General features: G+C 33.6%; 1 protein-coding gene across 1 annotated transcript; it reads left to right on the top strand.

Moving 5' to 3' along the window:
- The first annotated feature begins 16,331 nt into the window (after positions 1-16,331).
- LOC131027526 (uncharacterized) lies at positions 16,332-21,985 on the top strand. Its single transcript, XM_057957609.2, has 2 exons — positions 16,332-17,921; positions 20,772-21,985. The coding sequence occupies exon 1, from the start codon at positions 16,407-16,409 to the stop codon at positions 17,877-17,879; it is 1,473 nt and encodes a 490-aa protein (XP_057813592.1). The 5' UTR covers positions 16,332-16,406; the 3' UTR covers positions 17,880-17,921; positions 20,772-21,985.
- The last annotated feature ends 3,207 nt before the right edge of the window (positions 21,986-25,192 follow it).

Here is a 25,192-nt window from a genome sequence, read left to right as displayed (position 1 = left end):
GTGACAGCCTTCTGATAGCTGCTTCGTTTTCTATGAAGAGTGGAATTATATTTGCTCTTTTTTTAAACCTCTTGTATCACTTTTTACTACATCATATATCAATTTATTATTAAAATTTTAGTCTACACTCTCTTTTAGAATCTCTCCTATATGTCATTTGGATAATTTTTCTATCATTAATTAGAGTGAATATCATGTATTACCAATTTTATGGGGCATTTTCCCACATACTACTCGTTTAGGTGAAAATGCCAGAGAAGATAAAAACATTTTTAATCAATGCATGGAATTCCAACAAGATCACATAATCTAGGCATGGATTTGTACCCATGTCCCACTTGTAACTATTTTATAATGACAATAATTGATGAAAGTTGAATCCTTCAATTAGCTTAGCTTTTATGTTAATTTGTTGTATTTATATTATATTAGAATAAAAATATTAAAGGCTACTTTACAAATAATAATAATATTACTATTAAATTTTAAAAATTAGTTTTATTTTTTATTTATTAATTTATGAAGTTTAATATTTATTGTATTTTAATTTATTAAATATTTGAATTTTAATATGAATTTATTTCAAACTTAATTTAATCAGATTTATATTCATTTTTAAATATATTTTAAATTTTAAAAAAATTAATATATTGTAAAATTAGTATTTCTTTAAATAAAATAAAAAATGTATGTTGTTTTAAGATTTGATTGCATAGTGTTTTTTGCATTTGTATCGATTAAATCAAAGTTAGTATATTTCCACAATCCATGTGAATTATATATTATGTTTGTATGCTACTTTTGATTTGATTGCATGAGTGGTTTTTTATCATATATTTACGATATATTTTAAATTTATAGTACATATCTATTATATATTTAATTATGTATATTTATACTATTAAAATGAATGTTTCTTTTTCAAATAATAATATTTAGTCATTATAAAATTAAAATTGTTATATATTTAATTATGTATACTTATTTTTATTTTTATTTCTATTCTATGATTATTCTTTTAAGATTATAAGTACAAAAAGCGATGCCATGTCTTTTCAAAAATTTGGCTAGCATTTTCAAGTATTTTTTGGTTTTTCTTTAAATTCCTTTTAGACAAGTGGATGCTTCAATGTCCAAAAACATGCCAAAAAAAAAAAAAAAATAACTTGAACCTATTATTTTTTTAGAGACATGTTACATTCATATTTTATTATTTGAATCAGAGAATTTTTTCATTGAATTAATTTTTTTAAAGGTGAGTAAATAAATTAAAGATACATGTATATAATCATATAAATGCAAGATTTGATCGTCATCCCTATATATCCTTATCACTCTCCTTATATCTCTCTATCTCTCACCATCTCTCTGCCTATTCCATATCTATCTCACTATCTCTATCTCTAACTCTATCATTCTCTCTCTCTCTCTCTCTCTCTCTCTCTCTCTCTCTCTCTCTCTCTCTCTCTCTCTCTCTCTCTCTCTCTCTCTCTCTCTCTCTCTCTCTCTCTCTCTCTCTCTCTCTCTCTCTCTCTCCTATCCATTTATATATTTTCCTCTCTAGGTCTAGCTCTACATTTCTTTCTTCCATCTTTCCCTCTATATCTATCTCATTATCTCTTCCTCTCTCTATATATCACTTTCTATATATATTTTTATCTTTCTATCTCTCCCTCTCTCATTCTCTTCCTCTCTCCCTCTATATATTTACCTCTTCCATCTATATGTATTCCCCCCTCCCCTCTCTCTCTCTATCTCTCCATCTTCTTCTCTCCATATCCATTCCTTCTCCATATGAATCTCAATCTTCATCTCTGTGCACAAGTCTCTATCTTTATCTTGTTACCCCTTTGTATCTTCCACTATCTCTCTCGAGCCTTATTGTAAACATTATATATGAAAATATTTTTACATCAAAGGTGTTCCTTATCTAAAGTGGATGACCTCATTTTGAATATCAAAGGTTGAAATTTGCATGCAAGACGACTGAAGTAATTTAAACCATAAGATTTTGTGTGTGTTTCCCCCCATTTTCCTTTTTTTTTTAACTTTTATTTTTGTGCTTCCATGAAGACAAAAATGTTTTGCGACAGATTAAAATCTATATGCCCTCTTTGCTGATAGTATGGTAAATGGATTTTTATTTGCACGCTTTATTTTTCAACTTTATTATTATTATTTTACCATAATATATATTTCACCTATTTTGCTAATTATTTTAGATTAAATTCTGATTGGATTTTTAGTTTTACATATAACAATTTTTAAAAATAAATTTTAAAGTAACATTTTAATTTATATAAAATAGTATAGATATTTAGAAAAAAAAATAGTTAGCTTTTTAATTATTAATTGATGTCAAAATTTAATTTTGATTAAAAAATAAATAAATGCAATATTTTTTTATTTATATGTTGTTTATTAAACTATATAAATAGATAATTGAAAGGAAAAATAAATAGACAATTGAAAGGAAAAGTCAATAAAAAGATAATTGAAAGGAAAAATAATAAATAAATGTTTAAAACTTATTTAATTTGAATACCATTAAATTTATTATATAATTATTATAATATTTTGAAACAATTAATATTAATATTTTTATTTAAATTTTCTTTAAAATATTGATTTTTTTTTTTAAAAAACAACTTCAATAATATTTTACATTAAAAACATAAAACATGAGAATCTATGATATCAAGAGATGATTAAAAAAATACATAATCAAAAAAAAAAAATATTTTACCTTTTTAAAAGGTTTCATTTTATTTCTAACTTTATAAATTTGGTTTTACTTGTGAAAATAAAATTTTATCTTTAACAATTTCAATATAGTTTATTTTTATTTATAGTATTTTATATAGAGTATGATTTTAATTCATTTAAGAATTTAACTATATTTACATTTAATTTTATAATATTTTTTATTTTTAAATATTGAGTTTATCTTTCAATTAATGCTAATATTGTTTGTAATATATAAAGAGATGGAGATAGGAAGATAGAAAAGAGAGAAAGAGAGAAAGGAGAGGGAGATAGAGTTAAGATATGGAGAGGCCAAAAGAGAAAGGAAGAGGGAGAAAGAGGGGAAGAAAATGAGATAAAGGAGGAGAAAGAGAGGCAGAGAGATGTGAGAGAGGGACAAACAAAGGTAGGGTTAGAGAAAGAGAAATAGAGAGAGGGAAAAAGTTATAGAAATATAGAAAGAGAGATATTCTCTCTCTCTCTCTCTCTCTCTCTCTCTCTCTCCCTTCTCCACTTATCTCTCCCCTCTCTACATATTTCTCCCTCTCTGAGCCCCCTTCTCTCTCTTGCTCCTCTCCCTATCTCTCTCCTCCTCTGCCCCCCCTTTTCTCTATCCCCATCTCTCCTCCTACCTATCTCTCTCCCTCTCTCCATCTCTACTTGAATATCTCTTTCTCTTAATATAATTCTCTATCTATCTATCTTTTTGTTCTTATATATCTATAACTCTCCTATTTCTCTCTCCCTCTATCTATCTCCCCTCATATATATTTGCCTCCCTTTCTCCTCATTTGTCTCATTTACTTCCCTTCTGTTTCTCCCTCTTGCTTTATCTTTTCTCCCTTTTTGCCTCTCTTTATCTTATCTCTATCTCCCTCTCCCTTCTCTCTTCCTCTCTCTTTTCTCTCTTTCTATCTCTATCTCGCTATATATTACAAATAATATTAACATTAATTGAAAGATAAATTCAACATTAAAAAATAAAAGATCACTATAAAATTAAGTGTAAGTAGAGTTAAACCTCTCTCTATATATATCACTTCCTATTTCTTTCTTTATCTTTCTATCTCTCTCAAGCTCTCATTCTCTTCCCCTCTCTATATTTATATCTTCCATATCTATCTATTCCTCTCTCCTCTCTCTCATTATCTCTCTCTCACTTCTCCATTTCCCTCTCCCCTATATCCATCTCTGCCATTCCCCATTCTCCCATTCTCTCTCTCTCTCTCTCTCTCTCTCTCTCTCTCTCTCTCTCTCTCTTCTTATTGCAAACATTAAATGAGCATGTCAACATTGGAGCCTAATTATTTTCTTGATTGAAAAGTTTTGTTTCAATTATGTTTAGATTCCTACTGATTTGAAGCTATAAGTTCTTTATTGATAATTTTATTGCAAAAATAACATCATGACAATCGATTGACCCTGTTGGTTCCCAAAACCACAGATTGGAAAACCAAAAGACTTGCCAAATCCTCAAATAGTCCAATCAGCCTTGGCCAACAAATAGGGATGGTCGAAGACCAAATCCCTTTTCACTTTAGGATCCACTGAACCTAGGTGGGTGTGCCTCTTCCTCTCAAGCACAAAAGAGGTTATTTATAGTGGATTTAAACCTTTTAGCAAGTTTACACAACTGGCAAATTATTGTTCTGCAATTATGCTTTATTATGTGCTTTAACTGAATGCTTTGAAAAGAAATGATTGTGAATGTATATTAAAAATGAGATTGCTTTCAGGACTTAAATAAAATCTGCATAGATTAGTTCATAGAAGATTTGGGAAGAACGTTTCTCTATCAAGGACCTTGAATGCATACAAATCAAAACCTTAAAAGATCAATAACATACCAGTGCCTCTATCCAGGGATATATATGACATCCTGTGGAAAAAATATCTTATCAACTCAAGAGACAATTTCTCATCAACTATGAAGTTTCAGTATGCATTACACAAACAATAAGAACTCAATGTTTCACTTAATGCAATGAAATGTGATTCACATCATAGCAAATCTATAAACAGATTTATCAAGAGGACAAAGATAACTCATCAACATAGAAAGTGTACACAATATTTTGAAAAAGAGACAATGAACCTTGTATATTAATCTTTAGAAAATAATTGCATACATAAGCTGCACTTGTAAATACTTCATTATAGATTGCTTGCACAAAATGATATTCAATCCCTACAACATTATGTTGTTCTTATGACTTCCCCTCATTACATACAAAAATGACTCCCTATAAGTATGCAAATCAAAAGGCATATATGAAAGGACACACCCTTTCATACACAAAAGGGAGTTACAGACAGTTTCCCTCCAAAGGACACACCCTTTGGTTTAATAAAAAATTACAAATGAGAACCCTTAAAAAATACTAAATGATGCTTTAATAATGTGTCTTCTATTCTCTGTCTTGATAAAATTCTTCAACAAATATTCATCATCCTCTCATTATTTTTTCTCTTTTATTATTTTCAGGAATCGGTATTTTGGTCGTATTCCCTCCTTATAGTCCGAGCTATACATTTAACTTTAATTTTTCCCTTTGGTGCACATCCATTTGTGCCACTTATCTTCTTCTGGTTCATTTGAGGATCACCCTTTATCTTTTTAGCCAAACTTCCTCATTGGAGAGTTATTCACAGGTCTTATCGATTCTTCAGTTTCATCGACACCTTTTATTTTGATGGGACCACAGCTGATATCTTCGATGAACCTCATGTCGATGAAACTGCCGCTTTTAGTGAGTCTGTTTTGAAATCCATCGCAACCTAAGTTTGTTTGATAAGCTCAGCATCGCCGGACTATTCCACTTCAACCGTTTACCTTAACCACCTCATTCTACCACCTGATCTGCCTCCCGCTGTGCTTTGCCAGACATATGCTTTTGATTGGCTCCGGGGTCTTTATCCTACCACCTCAACATGCCCTGGACTCACCACTGGAATTTGGTCTTTTGAATTTCCTCCTTAGCAGGCCCCACCACTCAGTGGCCATGTCACGACGAATACACATCGAGCACCTTCCGATTGTGGTATAGCGACCACCATTGGATTGATCCATCTATCCATTTGATCTTCCTTATCTGCTTGGCCTTTAATCTTGCCAGAGAGGATTTATCTTCTCTTTGTCCGTCCATGTCGTGTGTCACTTTTTGGTTCTCCTGCGAATCCACCTTGACTGCCACTGGACCCTATCTGTTTTGCCATTTCATCTGCCACTAGACCTAGGTTCTTCTTCTGTGCTTCACCACGTGGCACATCTTGAGTCGCTTGCAGATCTACCGGGATGACACCTCATCTGCCACATTGGCAGTCACTATGTTGCGGGGGATATAGGTCGTGCAACTCCATCTTGCGGTATAGAAATAGTCATTGATGCACTTCAAACTTGCATGCTCGTTAACCTCCCATTTTTCGTACGTGCTTAGTCGCCAAGTCATGGGTTTAAACTAGTGTGCATCTCTATCTTGCGACATGGTGATGGTTGTTAGATCCTCTGCGATCACTATCCAATCAGTCAAACTTGCTCGATCTTTAGCGTCCATCCTTGCCAGTCGATTTTAAAACTTTGGTTTCCTCAGGATATGCACGTGCATGGGGTCCACTGGCTTCAGCCTTCTTCACGCCAAAAGCCTTTTGTCTTTCGACGGTTATCATATGGGCTGTTTTGGACTTAAACGTTAAATGATCTTATCCCACAAACAATGTGGGGTAAAGGCTTTCCCTCTGCTAGCGCAACACACTTGAAAGTTTCCAAAGCCTTTTCCACCATTTTATATGCGCAGGTTTGGGAGTCTTGGCGATGCAAGTTAATCTTTGGACAACTCCATTTTCTTCGGTATGGTCCTGCATATAAAACACCTGCACTAAATGCTCAAATGATAAGAAAAAGGACATCTATATATAGCACAATGTATTTTGTAAAAATATGTGCTAACAATGGCTCTTTTTGGGGATGTATGTTCTCTTTAAGGACATAGCAAGATCCTAGTTATCTCTAGAAAGTAGACCAAAATGAAAATTGAAAACATATAATAGAAAATAAGAGAAAAAACTATATTACTATAATACAAGAAATACTCCCTGATCATCAAGAGAAGAAATGTTTGAGATATCGAGCATGAACTGGAAATTCCAGCACTTCTCCATCAATATCTTGCAAGTAATATGATTTTTCTCCACTTTTTGCAAAGACGATATAAGGTCCTAGACAGAGTGCATCAAATTTTCCATGTTTTCCTTTGTCTTGGTCTTTGGCATTCCATTTTAGTACCCATTCTCCCTCCTCAAAAGTTATGTCACAAGCCCTTTTATCATGTAAAGCCTTAACCATTTGTTGCCTTTGAATATTTCTTTCCTGAGCGTCTTTTCTATATTCATCCAACTCAGCCAAAGCCATCAACGTGTTCCCCATAAATTTTATTTCTTCTGAAAATGCCTCTGTAACAAATTTATAAACTAGGAGCAAATTACTCAAAGGTAATCTTTCTTCTTTGCCATACACAAGCTCATATGGAGCAAATCTTGTGGACTTCTTGACTGTCACTCTATCAGCCCATACTGCTAATATCAATTTTGAATCCCAAGCTCTTTTATTATCACCCAACATCCTTTTGATAATCTTCAACAAGTTTTTATTGTTGGATTATGCTTGCCCATTTCCTTAGGGATGGTAAGGTGATGAATAGGATAAAGTGATGCCATAGTTTTCACAGAAATCAGAGAACTCATTGGATTTGAAACACATCCCATTATCTACCATAATTTTCTGAGGTACCCCAAATCTAGTAAGAATATTTTCCAAAAGAAACTTTATCACAACTTTGCTGGTAGCTTGTCTTGTAGGAATGACTTCAACCCATTTAGTAAAATAGTTAGTAGCCACCAAAATCCATTTATGCCCACCACTAGATTTGTTTTCTATTTCCCCTATGAAGTCAATACCCCACATTTGGAATGGATCCTCTATATGCATGGGTCTGAGAGGAATGGCTCCATTATACTTAATTTTTCTTGAGAAATTTTGACATGCTTCACATTTTCTGATATAAGCATGACTATCTCTGAAAATTTGGGGCCAATAATAACTATCATTTAGAATTTTATGAGTAGTGGTTTTAGCTGAGAAATGTCCTCCACATACGCCTTCATGTAAGTCTCTCAAAACAATAGATGCTTGACACTCATCTAGACGTTCAATAAAAGAATACCATCTCTATTTTTCTAGTATAGATCTCCATTAAGTAACACATACTTAGATGTTTGAAGCTTTAATGTCCTCTTCTAACTATCATTTAAACTATCTAGACATTTCATGTATCTTAAGTAATATACAATATTTGTATACCAAGGACATCTCTCAATGCTAATTTGTACATTTTCCAACTCTACTTGATTTACCTGTGCTGCTTCAAAATTGGATTCTGCCATTAGATTTGCCAAACCCTAACCCCTTACCAAGTTTGTGATTTGTAGATCAATATTGAATTCTTGGATCTGATTTATCCATCTGCATCTCCTCCCAATAGTTTCTGATTGTCTGAAGATGTCTTTAACAACAACATTTGGTACATAGGCAATGACAGTGGCACCAACTAGATAGGATCTAAAAGATTTCACAGCTTTCACAAGAGCATAAGCTTGTTTTTCATTTAAATCATAATTCACTTTAGATGCTTGCAACGTTTTGCTAAAAAATGTCACTGGCTGTTCATGACCTTCATCATTCTTTTGTAACTTGACAACAACAATAGTATGGAATGAAGCAAATGAAAACACTTGGAAGGGTTTAGAGAAATCAGGTAATTTTAATACGGGGGCTTCTTTGATGGCTCTTTTGATATTTACAAAAGATTCAAGAGCCTCATTAGTCCATTTTATTTCAGCACCCTTTTTCAACATTTTAGCAATAGGCTTTATGATTTCAGAGAAGTTTGAAACAAATCTTCTTTCAAAGTTAATCTGACCGAAAAAAAGATTGAATTACTTTAACTATTTTTGGGATTTGAATTTTATCAATAGCAGCAATCCTTTCTGGATCAATTCTTACACCATCTTTTGAAACAATATGGCCTAACAACTTTCCTTCAGTAACCCCAAAGTGACATTTTTTAGGATTCAAAGATATGCCATATTCTAATGCTCTAATTAAAAAAAATTCTAAGTCGTTACAATGATTTTCTGCATTTTTAGAATAAGCAGTCATATCATCTTGGTACACTACTAAAATATGGTCAATTAACCCTTCAAAGGCTACATCCATAGCCCTCTGGAATGTAGCTCCTCTATTTCTTAACCCGAAAGGAATCCTTGCATACACATAAGTCCCCAATGGTGTAGTAAAGGTTGTCTTGTATTTCTCTGACTCCTTGACCTTAACTTGGTTATAGCTTGAAAACCCATCCATCATAGACAACAATTCATTTCCTGTAACCTTCTACAATGGAGCTTCCATGTTAGGCAAAGCATAATTATCCTTCAAAGATGAAACATTTAGATTTTTACACATAACCTAATATACCATTTTTCTTTCATACTGGTACTAATTTTGACACCCATGTTGAGTGCCTTCTCATTTTCATTAACTTCTTCATCTTAGGAGCGAAGGTAGGGTTTATAGGCCTTTGATTTTGCTTGAAAGGTTTAGCATCTAGTTTTAATGGTACCTCATGTTGAAAAAGGTCTTCTTTGTATGCTTTAAGGTCATCATATGACTAGGCAAAGACATGCATATACTTCATCAAAAAATTTATCAATGTTGTTTTAATCTTTGGTGTGAGCTTTTTTCCAATATACACTTCTCTTGGATTTCTCTCACTTCCCAAGTTTAATTTTTCAACACCTTCACACCCTCCTGAACTAGGTCTAAAACTAGTCATGTCTTTATCATCAAACATTCTTTCTAGCTCTACCAATCCCTTCGGGATTTTATTTGTCTTCAGCTGCAACACCTCCTACCCAAGTACTGTTTTTGTGCCATCCTTATCTTATACAAGTCCATTCCAATCAATCTGTTGGTCTGCATACTGATCTTCACAAAAGAGAAATCTTAGGAGATCTCTGTCATTATCAAACACTTGCCAACTCTTAACATTATCAAGAACATATGGTCTTGTTTTAATTTCAACTTGTGTAATATCATTAAAAGGGATATCATTATGTTTAAGTACGAGGTTAGCCATAAAGTCCGCGAAAATATTATTGGACCTTTCAGTCCAATTAATGGAAAAAGCATCAAAAAGTTCAATATAATCCCAAACCTCATTCCTATAACTTTTTAATTTTGTATTTTTTGCAGCAAATTTACCTCTAACTTGTGAAACAACTAATTCTGAATCACCATAAATTGTTAGTAACTTAATGCCATGCTTGTTTGCTAATTTAAGTCCTAATAAGAGAGCTTCATATTTGGCAATATTATTAGTACACTCAAATGCCAATGAGAAAGAGTATTTAAAAGATTTTCCATTAGGTGAAATAAACACAACTCCTGCTCCATTTCCATCCTTACTGCAGGCACCATCAAAATACAATTTCCAAATTAAATTTTCATTGTGTTTAACAACCTCTGTAATTTTTTCAACTTCTAAAGGTTTAGAAATAATTACCTAAAAGTTGTCCATGTCAAAATGGCAAAAGCAAGTTACTTGATCCAGATCAAATTCCTCTATGAGGTAAGGAGATCTTGGTTCTCTATTGATTCTTACCTCTGCTCCTTTGACCAGGATGGTAGCATATGATAGATCTAATTGCACATATCCACCTACCAAGTTCGACCACTGTCTGGATAGTAGCAGTCCATAGTTTGCAAGCACTTGTACAACTATTACATCTGTTTTATAGGTAGTGTCTGGACAAGCTAGAAACCTGAACTCAATATCCTTCATGATCTCAACCATTGGGACTGACCTATTATCCATTGCATAACATTTTCCATAAGGGGTATCTACCTTCATTCCCAGCTCTTTCATGAAATCCTCTGGCATAATATTTATTGTTGCTCCTGAGTCTATCATGCAGTTTTTTACCATCTTATTGTTTATAAGTAGTGTTAAATAAAAATGATCCACTTGTGCGAAGTTTTTGGTAATGGACGTGCCTAAATATACCACAGGAGGATATTCTTTTGATTTTGGATTTTCTTTATTGGCATCACCCACATTTGATATGATTTTCAAAGTCTCATTCTTGTAATCTGGAAATTTCATCACTTCAAGCAAAGGCATAGAAATTTTTACCTGAGACAACGCTTGAGACATAAAAGTTCCACAGTTTGAAAGAGGCTTACTGATTTATTTTTTCTCCATAGGCTTGACCAACTTTGAAGCATCAATCTGCTTTGTTGGTTCACTTGGATCCTCTTTTCATTTCTTGTCATTTGCCTCCTTGTTCACACTTTGTTTTGAGACTTTTGCGAATATTCTTGCAGGCCTCCCCTGTTTAGGATTCACTGCTATGTTTCTCAACTGGTAATTACTCTTGGCCTAGGAAACAATAGCCACTGTGAATGCTCTCTTCTCCTCTTCAGTCAAGTTTCTCAAAGAAGGCACTTCTTCCTCTTGAAACAATTTTCTCAAGGCAGGGGTATCTTCATCATCATCAGAAAAAACCTGTTGTATGCTATACTCCTGATGGTTTCTCATCCTTTGTATATTTGAATGTTGCTCTTCCTCAGATGAATCCTCATCTCTACCCCACATAGGATCTGATGACAGATGATTAATTGTAGGCTCACATTCCTCTTCTTGATGCCAATCCTCCATCAGACCCTGTGCAATCATGCATTGATTTTCATCATGGGGAAGGTTGCAAACCTCACGCCATGGAAAATCTCCCACAAAGTTATTTTCTCTCTTTAGTGGATCTGGAGTTTCTTTACTCAGATTTGGTTTTACTGGCTTCCCATCCTTCCAATTGGTGTTATAAGCCATATCATGGAGTATGGGCCTATTGAAATTCATTTTCTTATTATTTTTGTATGGTGGCTTTTCATTAAGATTTTGTTTACCTTTTATGTCCTTAAGCATGTCCATGATCTGAGTAAGGTCATCTTTCTTGGGAACCCTAGGATTGTATAACTTTGGATCATCTATTTTAGCAATTTTCCTAGCAACCTTCCTATTGTTCTCAATAGTAGCAGCAATCTTGAATGCTTTTTGTAGAGTATCAGGTCTATGAGACAAAATCTCATAATGGGTTTTGCTTTCAAAAGCACTCAAATAAAAGTTAATCAAAAAAGAATCAATAGGTCTGACATCTCTGGGTATTCTATTTAATACCTTATTAAATCTTTTATTAAACACAGCAACTGATTCATTCTAATTTTTGTTTATACTTGTTAATTCATGGGATGCAAATGAAGGATCATTGTGATCTCCAAATTCCTCCAAGAATAATTTTACAAACTCATCCCAACTGTTGATACATCCATCAGGAAGGTTCCTATACCATTCCCCTGCATCTTCTATCAAAGATTGAACAAAAACTTCATGAATACATCCTCATGAGGAAACTCAAATTCTTCAATGATATTTTTTACATTAACTGCATGTTGTTTTGCTCAAATCAGTTCCATTCCCTGAGAATTTGGGGATTGTTGATCTTGAATCACTAGTGATTTGATTTGGAAAACCAACAATGCCAGTGAAATCCAACTGTCTGTATCTTTCAATGATCATAGGTCATCTGCCGACATGATGGTTGCCTTGATTGTTCATACTTCCTCTATTGAATCCACCATTGTTTCCATAATTACCATTGTTCCCACTGTTTCCACTATTATAATTACCTCCATTGCCATTATTGTTGTTCCTATCTCCACCATTGCCATTTCCATAATTGCCATTGTTACCTCTATTATGTCCATTATTTTGATTGGTGCCATACCCATTACTTCCTATATGGTTACCCCTATTTGTGTTATTCTAGTTCCCATCATTTCCCCCATTTCCGTTCCTTCTTCCATCCCCATGCCTTTCTTCACTTTGATCCCTATGCACATCCCTCCATCTTCTAGTTCCATTTAGTAATGGGTTACCATAAGTTACAAAAGGTTGTTCTATTCTTCTCATATGAGGAGGACTATATTTAGGAATTGTTGGCCTATTTCCTTCACCTTTACTCTTGTCTTCAATTTCTTCTGACCTAGGGCTTTGAATTGTATCTCTTTTTATTCCTAGTTTTTGCAACACCCAATCCGGTTGTCTCTTGAGAGCTTTCGCCATCTTGGATTCATCTCCATTTAAATCGATCATTTTAAGTATGATTTCATCTAGTTTCTTGTCCTGCTCAGTCAAGATCTCATCATGACTATGTCAATTATCTTTTGTACTTATTTTATAGAAAGGATTTTCCTCCCTATTTTCAGATTTGCCATCGGATGAAGAATCTTCCTCCCTACTAGGAAATCTCTTATATCCTTCAAACACCATGTTTGATTTCTTCTCTTTGTTCCTTTTCTTGGGACTCAACTGAACAAAATCTTCTTGTCCCTTATGTAGAGACCTCCTCCCCTACATAAATCTTATTGACAAATTCCTAGGGGTTTCTCTTATTTTCTGAACATACCAATTATTATTCATGTATTAAAATGTAGAGTCTCCACCTCCTAAGAGGAAATATTACCAACTTAACTGATCTTTTGGGATCTCTCCTCCAGTAGAGTCTAAAATAAACTACCAAAGATTATGAAAACTTTGTGTGACAACTCCCCAGTAGAGTTGCCAATCTATTGGTTCCCAAAACCACAGATTGGAAAACCAAAAGACTTGCCAAATCCTCAAATAGTCTAATCAGCCTTGGCCAATGAACAAGGATGGTTGAAGACCAAATCCCTCTGCACTTTAGGCTCCACTGAACCTAGGTGGGTGTGGCTCTTCCTCTCAAGCACAAAAGAGGTTATTTATAGTGGATTTAAACCTTTTAGCAAGTTTACACAATTGGCAAATTATTGTTTTGTAACTATGCTTTATTATGTGCTTTAACTGAATGCTTTGAAAAGAAATGATTGTGAATGTATATTGAAAATGAGATTGCTTTCAGGACTTAAATAAAATCTGCATAGATCAGTTCATATAGGATTTTGGAAGAACGTTTCTCTATTAAGGACCTTGAATGCATACAGATCAAAACCTTAAAAGATCAATAACAGACTAGTGCCTCTATCCGGGGATATATATGACACTTTGTGCACAAAATATCTTATCAACTCAAGAGACAATTTCTCATCAACTATGAAGGTTCAATATGCGTTACACAAACAATAAGAACTCAATCTTTCACTTAATGCAACGACTTGTGATTCACATCATAGCAAATCTATAAATAGATTTATCAAGAGGACAAAAGATAACTCATCAACAAAAAAAGTGTACACAATATTTGGAAAAAGAGACAATAAACCTTGTATATAAATCTTTAGGAAATAATTGCATACATAAGCTGCACTTGTAAATACTTCATTACAGATTGCTTGCACAAAATGATACTTCTTCTTCCTATAGACTTCTCTGATACAAAATGATATTCAATCCCTACAGCATTATGTTGTTATTGTGACTTCCCCCCATTACATACAAAAATGACTCCCTATAAGTATGCAAATCAAAAGGCATATATGAAAGGACACACCCTTTCATACACAATAGGGAGTTACAGACAATTTCCCTCCAAAGGACACACCCTTTGGTTTAATAAAAAATTACAAATGAGAACCCTTAAAAAATACTAAATGATGCTTTAATAATGTGTCTTCTATTCTCTGTCTTGATAAAATTCTTCAGCAAATATTCATCATCCTCTCATTATTTTTTCTCTTTTATTATTTTCAGGAATCGGTATTCCGACCATATTCCCCCCTTATAGTCCGAGCTATACATTTAATTTTAATTTTTCCCTTTGGTGCGCATCCATTCGTGCCACTTATCTTCTTCTGGTTCGTTCGAGGATCACCCTTTATCTTTTCTGCCAAACTTCCTCATCGGCAAGCTCTTCACAAGCCTTATTGATTCTTTAGTTTCATCGACACCTTTTATTTTCGATGGGACAACTGCTAATTTCTTCGATGAACCTCATGTCGATGAAACTGCTACTTTCAGTGACTCTTTTTTGAAATCCATCGCAACCTAAGCTTGTTCGATAAGCTCAGCACCACCTGACTGTTTCACTTCAACTGTTTCCCTTAACCACCTCATTCTACCACTTGATCTACCTCCCTCTGCGCTTTGCCACGTGTCTTCTTTTGATTGGCTCTGGGGTCTTTATCCTGCCACTTCAGCACAACCTGGACTCACTGCCAGAATTTGGTCTTTTGAATTGCTTCCTTAGCAGGCCCCACCACTCGGTCGCCATGTCGCGGCGAATACACATCGAGCACCTTCCGATCGCGATATAGTGACCACCATTGGATTGATCCGTTTGTCCGTCCGATCTTCCTTATCTGCTTAACCTTTAATCTTGCCAGAACGACTTTCTCTTCTCTTCGTCCATCCGTGCCGCGTGTCACTTTTTGGTTCGCCCATGGATCCACCTTGACTGCCACGGGACCCTATCTATTTTGCCATTTCATGTGCCACTAGACCTGGGTTCTTCTTCTGCGCTTTACCACGTGGCACATCCTAAGTCGCTTACAGATCTACCAGGACGACACCTCATCTGCCACCTTGGCAGTTGCTATGTCGTGGGGGATATAGGTTGTGCAACTCCATCTTGTGGTATAGCGACGACCGTTGATCCACTTCGAACTTGCGTGCTCATTAACCTCCCCTTTTCCACACGTTCTTAGTCTCCAGGATGCGAGTTTAAACCAACATGCATCTCTATCTTGCGACATAGCGACGATCGTCAGATCCTCCGCAATCACTGTCCGATTAGTCAAACTTGCTCAATCTTTAGCCTCCATCCTCGCCAGTCTGTTGTAAAAATTTGGTTTCTTCGGGATACGTGCATACATGGGGTCCATCAGCGTCACCCTTCTTCACGCTAAAAGCCTTTTGTCTTTCGACAATTATCATACGGGCCGTTTTGGACTTAAACGTTAAACGAGCTTATCCCACAAACAATGTGGGATAAAGGCTTTCCCTCTGCTAGCGCATCACACTTGAAAGTTTTCAAAGCCTTTTCCACCATTCTATATGCATAGGTTTGGGAGTCTTGACGATGCGAGTTAATCTTTGGACAACTCCATTTTCTTCGGTATGCCCCTACATATAAAACACCTGATAAGAAAAAGGGCATCTATGTATAGCACAAAGTATTTTGTAAAAATATGTGCTAACAGACCCCATGTATTACAAAATATATACCAAAAAAAGACCAAAATATTCTCTAATTGATTTTCCACACCTATTCCTTGTATCCATTACACACCAAGATACAATCAACCAAACATGGCCATCTTTGAATAATTTTTTTGGTACGGCACGGACGTTATTTTAACGCAGATGAGAGGGCGCAAACATTGTGGATCAAACTTTTTAGTGGGGCTCCTCGTACCAATCTCCACTACCTTATTCTCCCATCAATCGTGCAAAAGAACCTCGAATTTCAATGTGATAGCGATTTAAGGGAGCGCTGTCATCGACTAGTTGATTTATGTAGAGGAAAACAAGGTCATTCAACTCAAGTATTCAGTAACTCTTTGATTCATAGTTGTTATGGATTTCGAAACTGTGACGGTGAGGCCTAACCAGCTAAGGTTCACTCAAGACTCCATTGCAGATCATTTCAATCTTGAGGGCGGACAGGAATTTCTGCTAAGGGACGCTTTGAGTGACCTTCGCTCAAATCGACTCCAGGCGAGCGTCTTTCCACTGATAGAGGTGGCCAGAGATGAGGATGGTGTACTCTGGTCCAAAGAAAACAGACGCCTCTGGCTCTTTAGGAAAGCCGGCGTTTCCACCATAGAAGTGAATCTGTATTCCAGGCCACTTTTCAGAGCACCTTCCGAACCCCATTTAAGAGAGGAAATGGGCAGGGAAGATTACTTTCCAAGAGTAAGGAAGCGACCTGTAATAAGGCAAAGGAACCCACCATTCAGGGTAGAGCAAGAAAGTATAAGGACGCCTTATCCCTATGGAAGGGTGGAGAGACAACCCTCACCAGATTTCTCTTGTCGAGAGGAGGTGAGGTCGGCACAAGAGAGAGAGGCTCCACCAGTTTTCTCATATCGAGAAAAGGTGAGGTTGGCTCAAGAGAGACGGGACCAAAGTCGAAATGAGGTGAGGTCAGTGCAAGAGAGACAGGTGTGGTTGGCTCAAGAGAGATGGGACCAAAGTCGAAATGAGATGATCACCTCATTTCAAGAGAGACAGGTCCCATCAGCTTTCTCATTTGGAGGGGAGTTGAGGTCAGTGCAAGAGAGACAGGCCCCATCAGCTTTCTCATGTGGAGAGGAGTTGAAGTCAGTGCAAGAGAGACAAATTTTATCAATTTTTTCATCTCAAGAGGAGATGAAGTCGGCACAACAGAGACAACATTCATCAAGTTTGTTCTATCGAGAAGAAGAGGTGAGGTTGTCGCAAGAGCGACAACACTTACCAATTTTATCACGTCAAGAGGTGATGTTGGTGCAAGACATACATGCTTCACCGATTTTCTCATGTCCAGAGGAAGTGAGGTCAGTGCAAGAGAGACAACAACCACCATTTTTCTCATGTGGAGAGGAGGTGAGGTTGGCACAAGAGAAACAACACCCGCTAGTTTTCTCAAGGCAAGACAAGGTGAGATCAACAAAAAGAAGACAATCCCCACCAATTTCCTCATGTCCAAAGGAGGTGAAATCGAAGCAAGATAGATGGAATCCACCTGTTTTCTCATGTCAAGAAGAAGTGGGATCACAACAAGAGAGACAAGCTTCACCATCTTTCTCATATGAAGAGGAGGTGAGGTCAGAGCAAGAGAGACAAGGTCCACCGGATTTGAGGTTAGAGCAAGAAAGACAAAGTCCACCAGATCCGAGGTTAGAGCAAAAGAGACAAGAAGGTCCACCAGATCTGAGGTCAGAGCAAGAGAGACAAGATCCACCAGATCCCTCTCCCAACAAAGAAACGTCTGGATTAGGAATGATTCTCGTACCTGCAGCTGCAACTGTATTAATATGGGTTGCGCGTAAATGGTTTGGATTTTAAGGCCATTGAAATTGAGGGTTGAAGAGGATTTCCTTTACTTTTGTAAGTGTACTTTTCTTTTACATATGTATTAGATGTGGGGATTGTGGCTTTTGAATTTTATATAATTTTTAGGTATAAGCTAGCTTACTAAACTCCTTAATCTTTTGTATTCAAGAGACATATTGGATTTCTAACAGCATGATAAATTTGATAAGACATTTAGTTTTTTTTTTTAATTGAAGAAAGCTATGATAGTTTATTGTTCTGTATCACTTTCAAGAGCGTCAACCATTATAAATAAATCAATTATGATTAAATCACAATTTTCATTTGCATATGTGATTATAAATTTCATTTTTGCATTTGTAAATTTGAATCATATATATAGATTTGAATTTGGATTTGAGGATATGAACTTTATTTATTATGATGTTTAGAACTTTGTCTTGATTCTATAACATATTTTTTGAAGAGTGACATGTTTTAAATTGACATCATTTTGTGTTACAAGTGTTGTTTGATGTGAAAATAATTGCACAATTTTCTACATAAAGATTTCTCAATCACAATATGGACAAATGAAATATCATATCTATTGTAAGATTAGGTTATTTGCTAGCTTCCACACAACAATGCATCCTATTGTAGTCATTGCATTAGGAATATCCTTGTAAAAAATGACTCTAAATAAAGGGGGGGAAAGTACAAAGTGTGTATTTTCACCATTATAATCAAATGAAAATTTAGACTTACGTTCCATTTAAAAAAAATCAACAGAAATATAATATTTCAATTTGAAATGTCTAAAAGTGATGGATATACATTTTGACTTTTAAAAAATGATATAAATGTGAAACTTTTAGTGTATTTTATGTTTATAGTCTTTTTTTTTTTAAGAATCAATTGAATATAATTTTTCATAAATTTGAGAATATTTTAATTATTGAATATTAGTATGTATTAGAGAATTATGATGATGATTTTATATGTTGAGTATGGTGATATTTTGATTTCAATTTTATGAGTAAGATATTAAATTTTTAGATGAGAAAGCATAAATAAATTTAAAATATATTCAAGGGGATCTTTAGAATATCGGATATTGGTTTTAGAGTACTATTAATAGATGGTGCCTTCATCATGATCTTGTTAAACTTATTTTAAATTCTATGGTTATGGAATTGATTTATAAGATTTCTAAAAGTAAACATGATTAATTATTGTTATGGATTAAGTAGTCATAGTCTTAGTTAGATTTCATGTCAATACTAAAGAATATAAAATTGTGACATCCCTTTATGGTATACTATTTGTTAATAATTCTTGCTTGAATGTTAACTGTTATTAAGATAGCCCATTAAATTTGAGGCCTTTTTATTCATGAATATAATTTAATACTATAGTTAATAACTAAATGCAAGATGTTAGAGGCTATACATTTTATTTTTTAGGGGACCCACAAGAACAAATTATCTTTTAAAAAATAGCCTTAAAAAAAGTCTATTTTAAAACATACATTCATTATGATGAGTCTCACTCCAATATGTACCTTTTTTTTTTGCTTTTTTCTAGCTACATTATTAAAGTGTTCTTGCATCATAAGAGACGTTCCAATATTTCATCTGCTACAAATAAATATTCTTTACAATTTAGATAAATATTATTTACAAAGTTTATCATACCATTATCCTTCATTTTGTCATACCATTATCCTTCATTTAGAACATTATAATATGTCTAGTAATTATTATTGTTGTACAAATCAAAATAAAAGTAAAAATAAAAAATAAAATTTATCAAATCCCTAAAAGTAAACATGATTAAGTATTTTTATGGATTAAGTAGTCATGGCATTATATTCTAAGACTTAATTAGATTTCATGTTACTACTAAAGAATATAAAATTGTGACATTCCTTCATAGTATACTACTTGTTTATAATCCTTGTTTGAATACTAACCGTTATTAAGATAGTCCATTAAATTTGAGGCCTTTTTATTCATGAATATAATTTAAAACTAAATGCAAGATGTCAGAGATTATACATTTTATTTTTTAGGGGACCAACAAGAACATTATTTTTTTGAAAAGTAGCTTTAAGAAAAGTGTCATGTACAACATACATTCATTATGACGATTCTCACTCTAATGTGAACTTTTTTGTTTTTGTTTTATTCTTACAAAATTATTTAAGTGCTCTTGCATTATAAGAGACAATATCTAATACTCATTTTTGACATATAATATTCTTTGCAATAGACCGATATTACTTACAAAGTTTATCAAACCATTATTCAATGTGAACCATTTTTTTTCTGCTTTATTTTGGCTAAATTATTAAAGTGCTCTTGCATCATAAAAGATAGTACCTAATACTCATTCCTTACAGACAAATATTCTTTGCAATAGACTAATATTACTTACAAATTTTATCACACCATTATCCAATCCGAACAATTTTTTTTTTTTTTTGCTTTATTCTAACTAAATTATTAAAGTGCTCTTGCATCATAAGAGGCGATATGTAATAGTTATTTGTTATAGATAAATATTCTTTATAATAGACAAATGTTACTTACAAAATTTATCATAACATTGTCCTTCACTTTATCATTTCATTAACCTTCATTTAGAACATTATAATATGACTAGTAATTATTATGGAATACAATTGTATAAATCAAAATGAAAATAAAAATAACAAGTGAAATTTTTGAGTTAATAATAATGCTAATATATTACTACTAAAATGTGAAATATATACACTAATACCATTCAAATGATTTCAATCTCAACTTATATTATATTCTAAGGTTACTTGCTCAAAGGTTTTTAAAAAAAAGGTATTATCTTAATGAGTTTGGAATGACAAATCATGGTCATCTTTGAATAATCTTTTTGGTACGGCAGGGGAGTGATTCTTCTTTTAACGCAAATGGGAGGAAGCAAGCATTGTCAAATCAAACTGTGTAGTGGGGCTCCTTGTACCAATCTCCACTACCTAACTTAATCTTTCATCAATTCTGCGAAAGAAGCTGGAAATTCACTGTGATAGTGAATTAAGAGAGTACTGCAATCCACTACTTGATTTATATAGAGTTAAACAAAGTGGGTATTCTGCAACTCCTCCTCCATTGTTGTTATGGATCGTGAAAGTGTGAAGGTGAGGCCGAACCAGCTAAGGTTCAGTCAGGACTCCATTGCAGATCATTTCAAGCTCGGCAATGGGAAGGAATTTCTGCTAAAGGACGCTTTGAGTGACCTTCGCTCAAATCGACTCAAAGCCAGCGATTTTCCACTGATAGAGGTGGCAAAAGATGAGAATGGTGTACTGTGGTCGAATGACAACAGGCGCCTCTGGCTGTTTAGAAAAGCTCAAATTTCCACAGTAGAAGTGAATCTGTATTCCAGGCCACTTTTCAGAGCACCTCCTGAACCCCATCTGAGAGAGCGAATGGGCAAGGATAATTACTTTCCAAGAGTAAGAAAGCGACCTTTGAATGCCCAGAGGAACCCACCATCGCAACAAGGTAAAAAGGCGCCGCCGCCGGTTTTCTCATGTGGAGAGGAGGTGAGATCGGAGCAGGAAAGACGGGCGCCGCCGGTTTTCTCACGCCGAGAGGAGGTGAGATCGGCGCAAGAGAGGCGGGCGCCGCCGGTTTTCTCATATCGAGAGGAGGTGAGGGCTGAGCAACGCCCACCGGAAACGCCCAGTTTGGGAGAGATACTCATACTTGCAGCCCTTACTGTATTGATATGGGGTGTGCGTAAATTGTTTGGATTTCGAGGTAGCTGAAACTGTGATGAAGTGTTTTTTTCTTTTTTCTTTGCAGGAGGTTTTCTATATGTTAAGTTTTTTATGGATCAGTTAAGATACATATTTAGGATCTGTTTTAAAGGGTTTTTGGTCTATTAGTGAAGTTGAATAGTTTCAAACTAGTTCATTGTAGTTATTTTGGATTTTTTTTGACATATTGTGTATATAAATCAAGGACAAGTGAAATCTTTTTAGTTATAAGTTGGATTATAATAGACCTTGATTGGATTACAATGGATCCTGATATTTTGTCTTCAGAGACCTAATGAATTTCTTAAGAGTATAAGAAGTTTCTTAAGATCATTAATTTTTTGTTGTTGGTATTCTAGAAACAAAAAGCTATTTTTCATTCTATTTCTCACATAATCCAATTTTTGATGATATAAGTTTAAGAGTGATTCAAAATGTCTAATAAAAATACTGACACATTTTTATCTAAAAGATTATATCTCTATATTATTTTTTCTTAAATTATATTTACAAATTAATTTTTATTAATTTTTCTAAAATTATATTTACAGAGTAATTTTTCTTTGTACTGAAGAAAGTTGCAATGGATGGTTGTTTAATGTTATTTTCATTAGCTTTGGGGTTTGGGATGAGAAGTGCCATGATTAAGAAATGAATTAAAATTTAATTCTAAATTTTATGTTCAATTCAATCTAAATTTTATTTTTCAATTCAATCTAAATTTTATTTTCTATTACTTTTTATGCCAAAAGTGTATTTATATGAAAGAGACAACCTGTATTTACGCCGAAGGCGTCTCTTATATGAGATGCACCGGCTAACTTTGCAAATCAATGCTTCACAATTTCCTAAAACGAATGCAAGACGATATAGTCCCTTGACTTTTCTTTCATATTTACGCCTTCAAGCATGTACGTACAAAATGTGGAAAATTTCGAGAAAAATTAATATTGCATTTTCAATGTGGCTATTTTTATAAAGACAAACACTGGCATGAGCAGAAAATATGTTGCGTCCGGAATCCTTTAGCTGTCTGTTCTTTCTCCTCAGAGCCAAAAATCTCTACAGATTTTATATTGTGATGGCCTTTTGACAGCTGCTTTGTTTTCTATGAAGAGTGGAATTATATTTGTTCTTTTTTTAAACCTCCCGTATCACTTTTTACTGCATCATATATCAATTTATTATTAAAATTTTAATCTACGCTCTCTTCTAGAATTTCACCTATATGTCATTTGGATAATTTTTCTAATATTAATTAGAGTGAATATCATGTATTACCAATTTTATGGGGCATTTTCCCACATACTACCTGTTTAGGTGAAAAGGCCAGGTCCAGAAGATAAAAACAAGTCCAACAAGATCACATAAGCTAGGCATGGATTTGTACCCACAACCCACTTGTAACTATTTTATAGTGACAATAATTGATGAAAGTTGAATCCTTCAATTAGCTTAGCTTTTATGTCAATTTGTTGTATTTATATTATATTAGAATAAAAATATTAAAGGCTACTTTATAAATAATAATAATATTACTATTAAATTTTAAAAATTAGTTTTATTTTTTATTTATTAACTATTTATTAATTTATGAAGTTTAATATTTATTGTATTTTAATTTTAATATGAATTTATTTCAAACTTAATTTAATCGATTTATATTCATTTTTAAATATATTTTAAATTTTAAAAAATTTAATATATTGTAAAATTAGTATTTCTTTTAACCAAAAAAAAAGTAGGTTGTTTTAAGATTTGATTGTGTAGTGTTTTTTGCATTTGTATCAATTAAATCAAAGTTAGTAGATTTCCACAATCCATGTGAATTATATATTATGTTTGTATGCTACTTTTGATTTGATTGCATGAGTGTTTTTTTTATCATATATTTACGATATATTTTAAATTTATGGTACATGTCTATTATATATTTAATTATGTATATTTATACTATTAAAATGAATGTTTCTTTTTCAAATAATAATATTTAGTCATTATAAAATCAAAATTGTTATATATTTAATTATGTATACTTATATTTATTTTTATTTCTATTCTATGATTATTCTTTTAAGATGATAAGTACAAAAAGCGATCTTTTCAAAAATTTGGCTAGCATTTTCAAGTATTTTTTGGTTTTTCTTTAAATTCCTTTTAGACAAGTGGATGCTTTAATGTCCAAAAACATGCCAAAAAAAAAAAAAAAAAACTTGAACCTAAAATTTTTTTAGAGACATGTTACATTCATATTTTATTATTTTAATCAGAGAATTTTTTCATTGAATTAATTTTTTTAAAGGTGAATAAATAAATTAAAGATATATGTATATAATCATATAAATGCAAGATTTGATCGTCATCCCTATATATCCTTATCACTCTCCTTATATCTCTCTATCTCTCACCATCTCTCTGCCTATTCCATATCTATCTCACTATCTCTATCTCTAACTCTATCATTCTATGTCACAATCTCTCTATTTTTCTCTCTCTCTCCTATCCATTTATATATTTTCCTCTCTAGGTCTAGCTCTACATTTCTTTCTTCCATCTTTCCCTCTATAGCTATCTCATTATCTCTTCCTCTCTCTATATATCACTTTCTATATATATTTTTATCTTTCTATCTCTCCCTCTCTCATTCTCTTCCTCTCTCCCTCTATATATTTACCTCTTCCATCTATATGTATTCCCCCCCTCCCCTCTCTCTCTCTCTATCTCTCCATCTTCTTCTCTCCATATCCATCTCCTTCTCCATATGAATCTCAATCTTCACCTCTATGCACAAGTCTCTATCTTTATCTCGTTACCTCTTTGTATCTTCCACTATCTCTCTCGAGCCTTATTGTAAATATTATATATGAGCCTACTAGTAATGGAGCTTAATAATGTTCCTGATTCAAAGGTTTTGTTTCAATCATGTTTGGATCCATGAAAGTGGATGTATAGTTGAATTGAAGCTATCACTTCTCAATTGAAAGTTTTGTTAAATGTCTCACCAATTTTCCTCATGTATTGCATAAATGTAAGAAAAAACAAAATATTTTTTTTTCATTGATCTTCCACACCAAGATACAATTGCTAGTTTAAAATCAATGGTCTAAAATTTAGAAAAAGCATTGCAAGACGATTAAATCCATTTTGTCCGTTCATCTTTTAACCGCAAGTTTTGCATTGTTTATGTCCGTCGCTTTACTTGGTTGTGAACAGTTCCACTTTACATTAGAGATGAGCTGGCGTGGACACGTAAGTTGCGCGCTGCACACATTCTCCAAACCCACAAAATGTTAGCAAATGTCCATTTCTTGCAATAATAGTGTATGACTATCCATTAAATTTGTACAACGAAAACAAATTTTATCAAGCAAAGTTTCAAAACATCTGGTAGACGTGTACAAAATACGGATACAGAGATAAAGCGCATGGTTACTGATGAAATATCCCAAAAGAAATCTGATCTTGTGGAATGCCATGATAGTAGGAAATAAACAAAATGGATCTGTTGAGGATATTAGAGACTCAAGCAAATAAAATTGACAGA

Source organism: Cryptomeria japonica, chromosome 10 (assembly GCF_030272615.1).
Source record: "Cryptomeria japonica chromosome 10, Sugi_1.0, whole genome shotgun sequence".
Classification (NCBI taxonomy): domain Eukaryota; kingdom Viridiplantae; phylum Streptophyta; class Pinopsida; order Cupressales; family Cupressaceae; genus Cryptomeria; species Cryptomeria japonica.
Note: the sequence above shows the minus strand (reverse complement) of the source record. Positions and strands in the feature narration are given on the sequence as shown.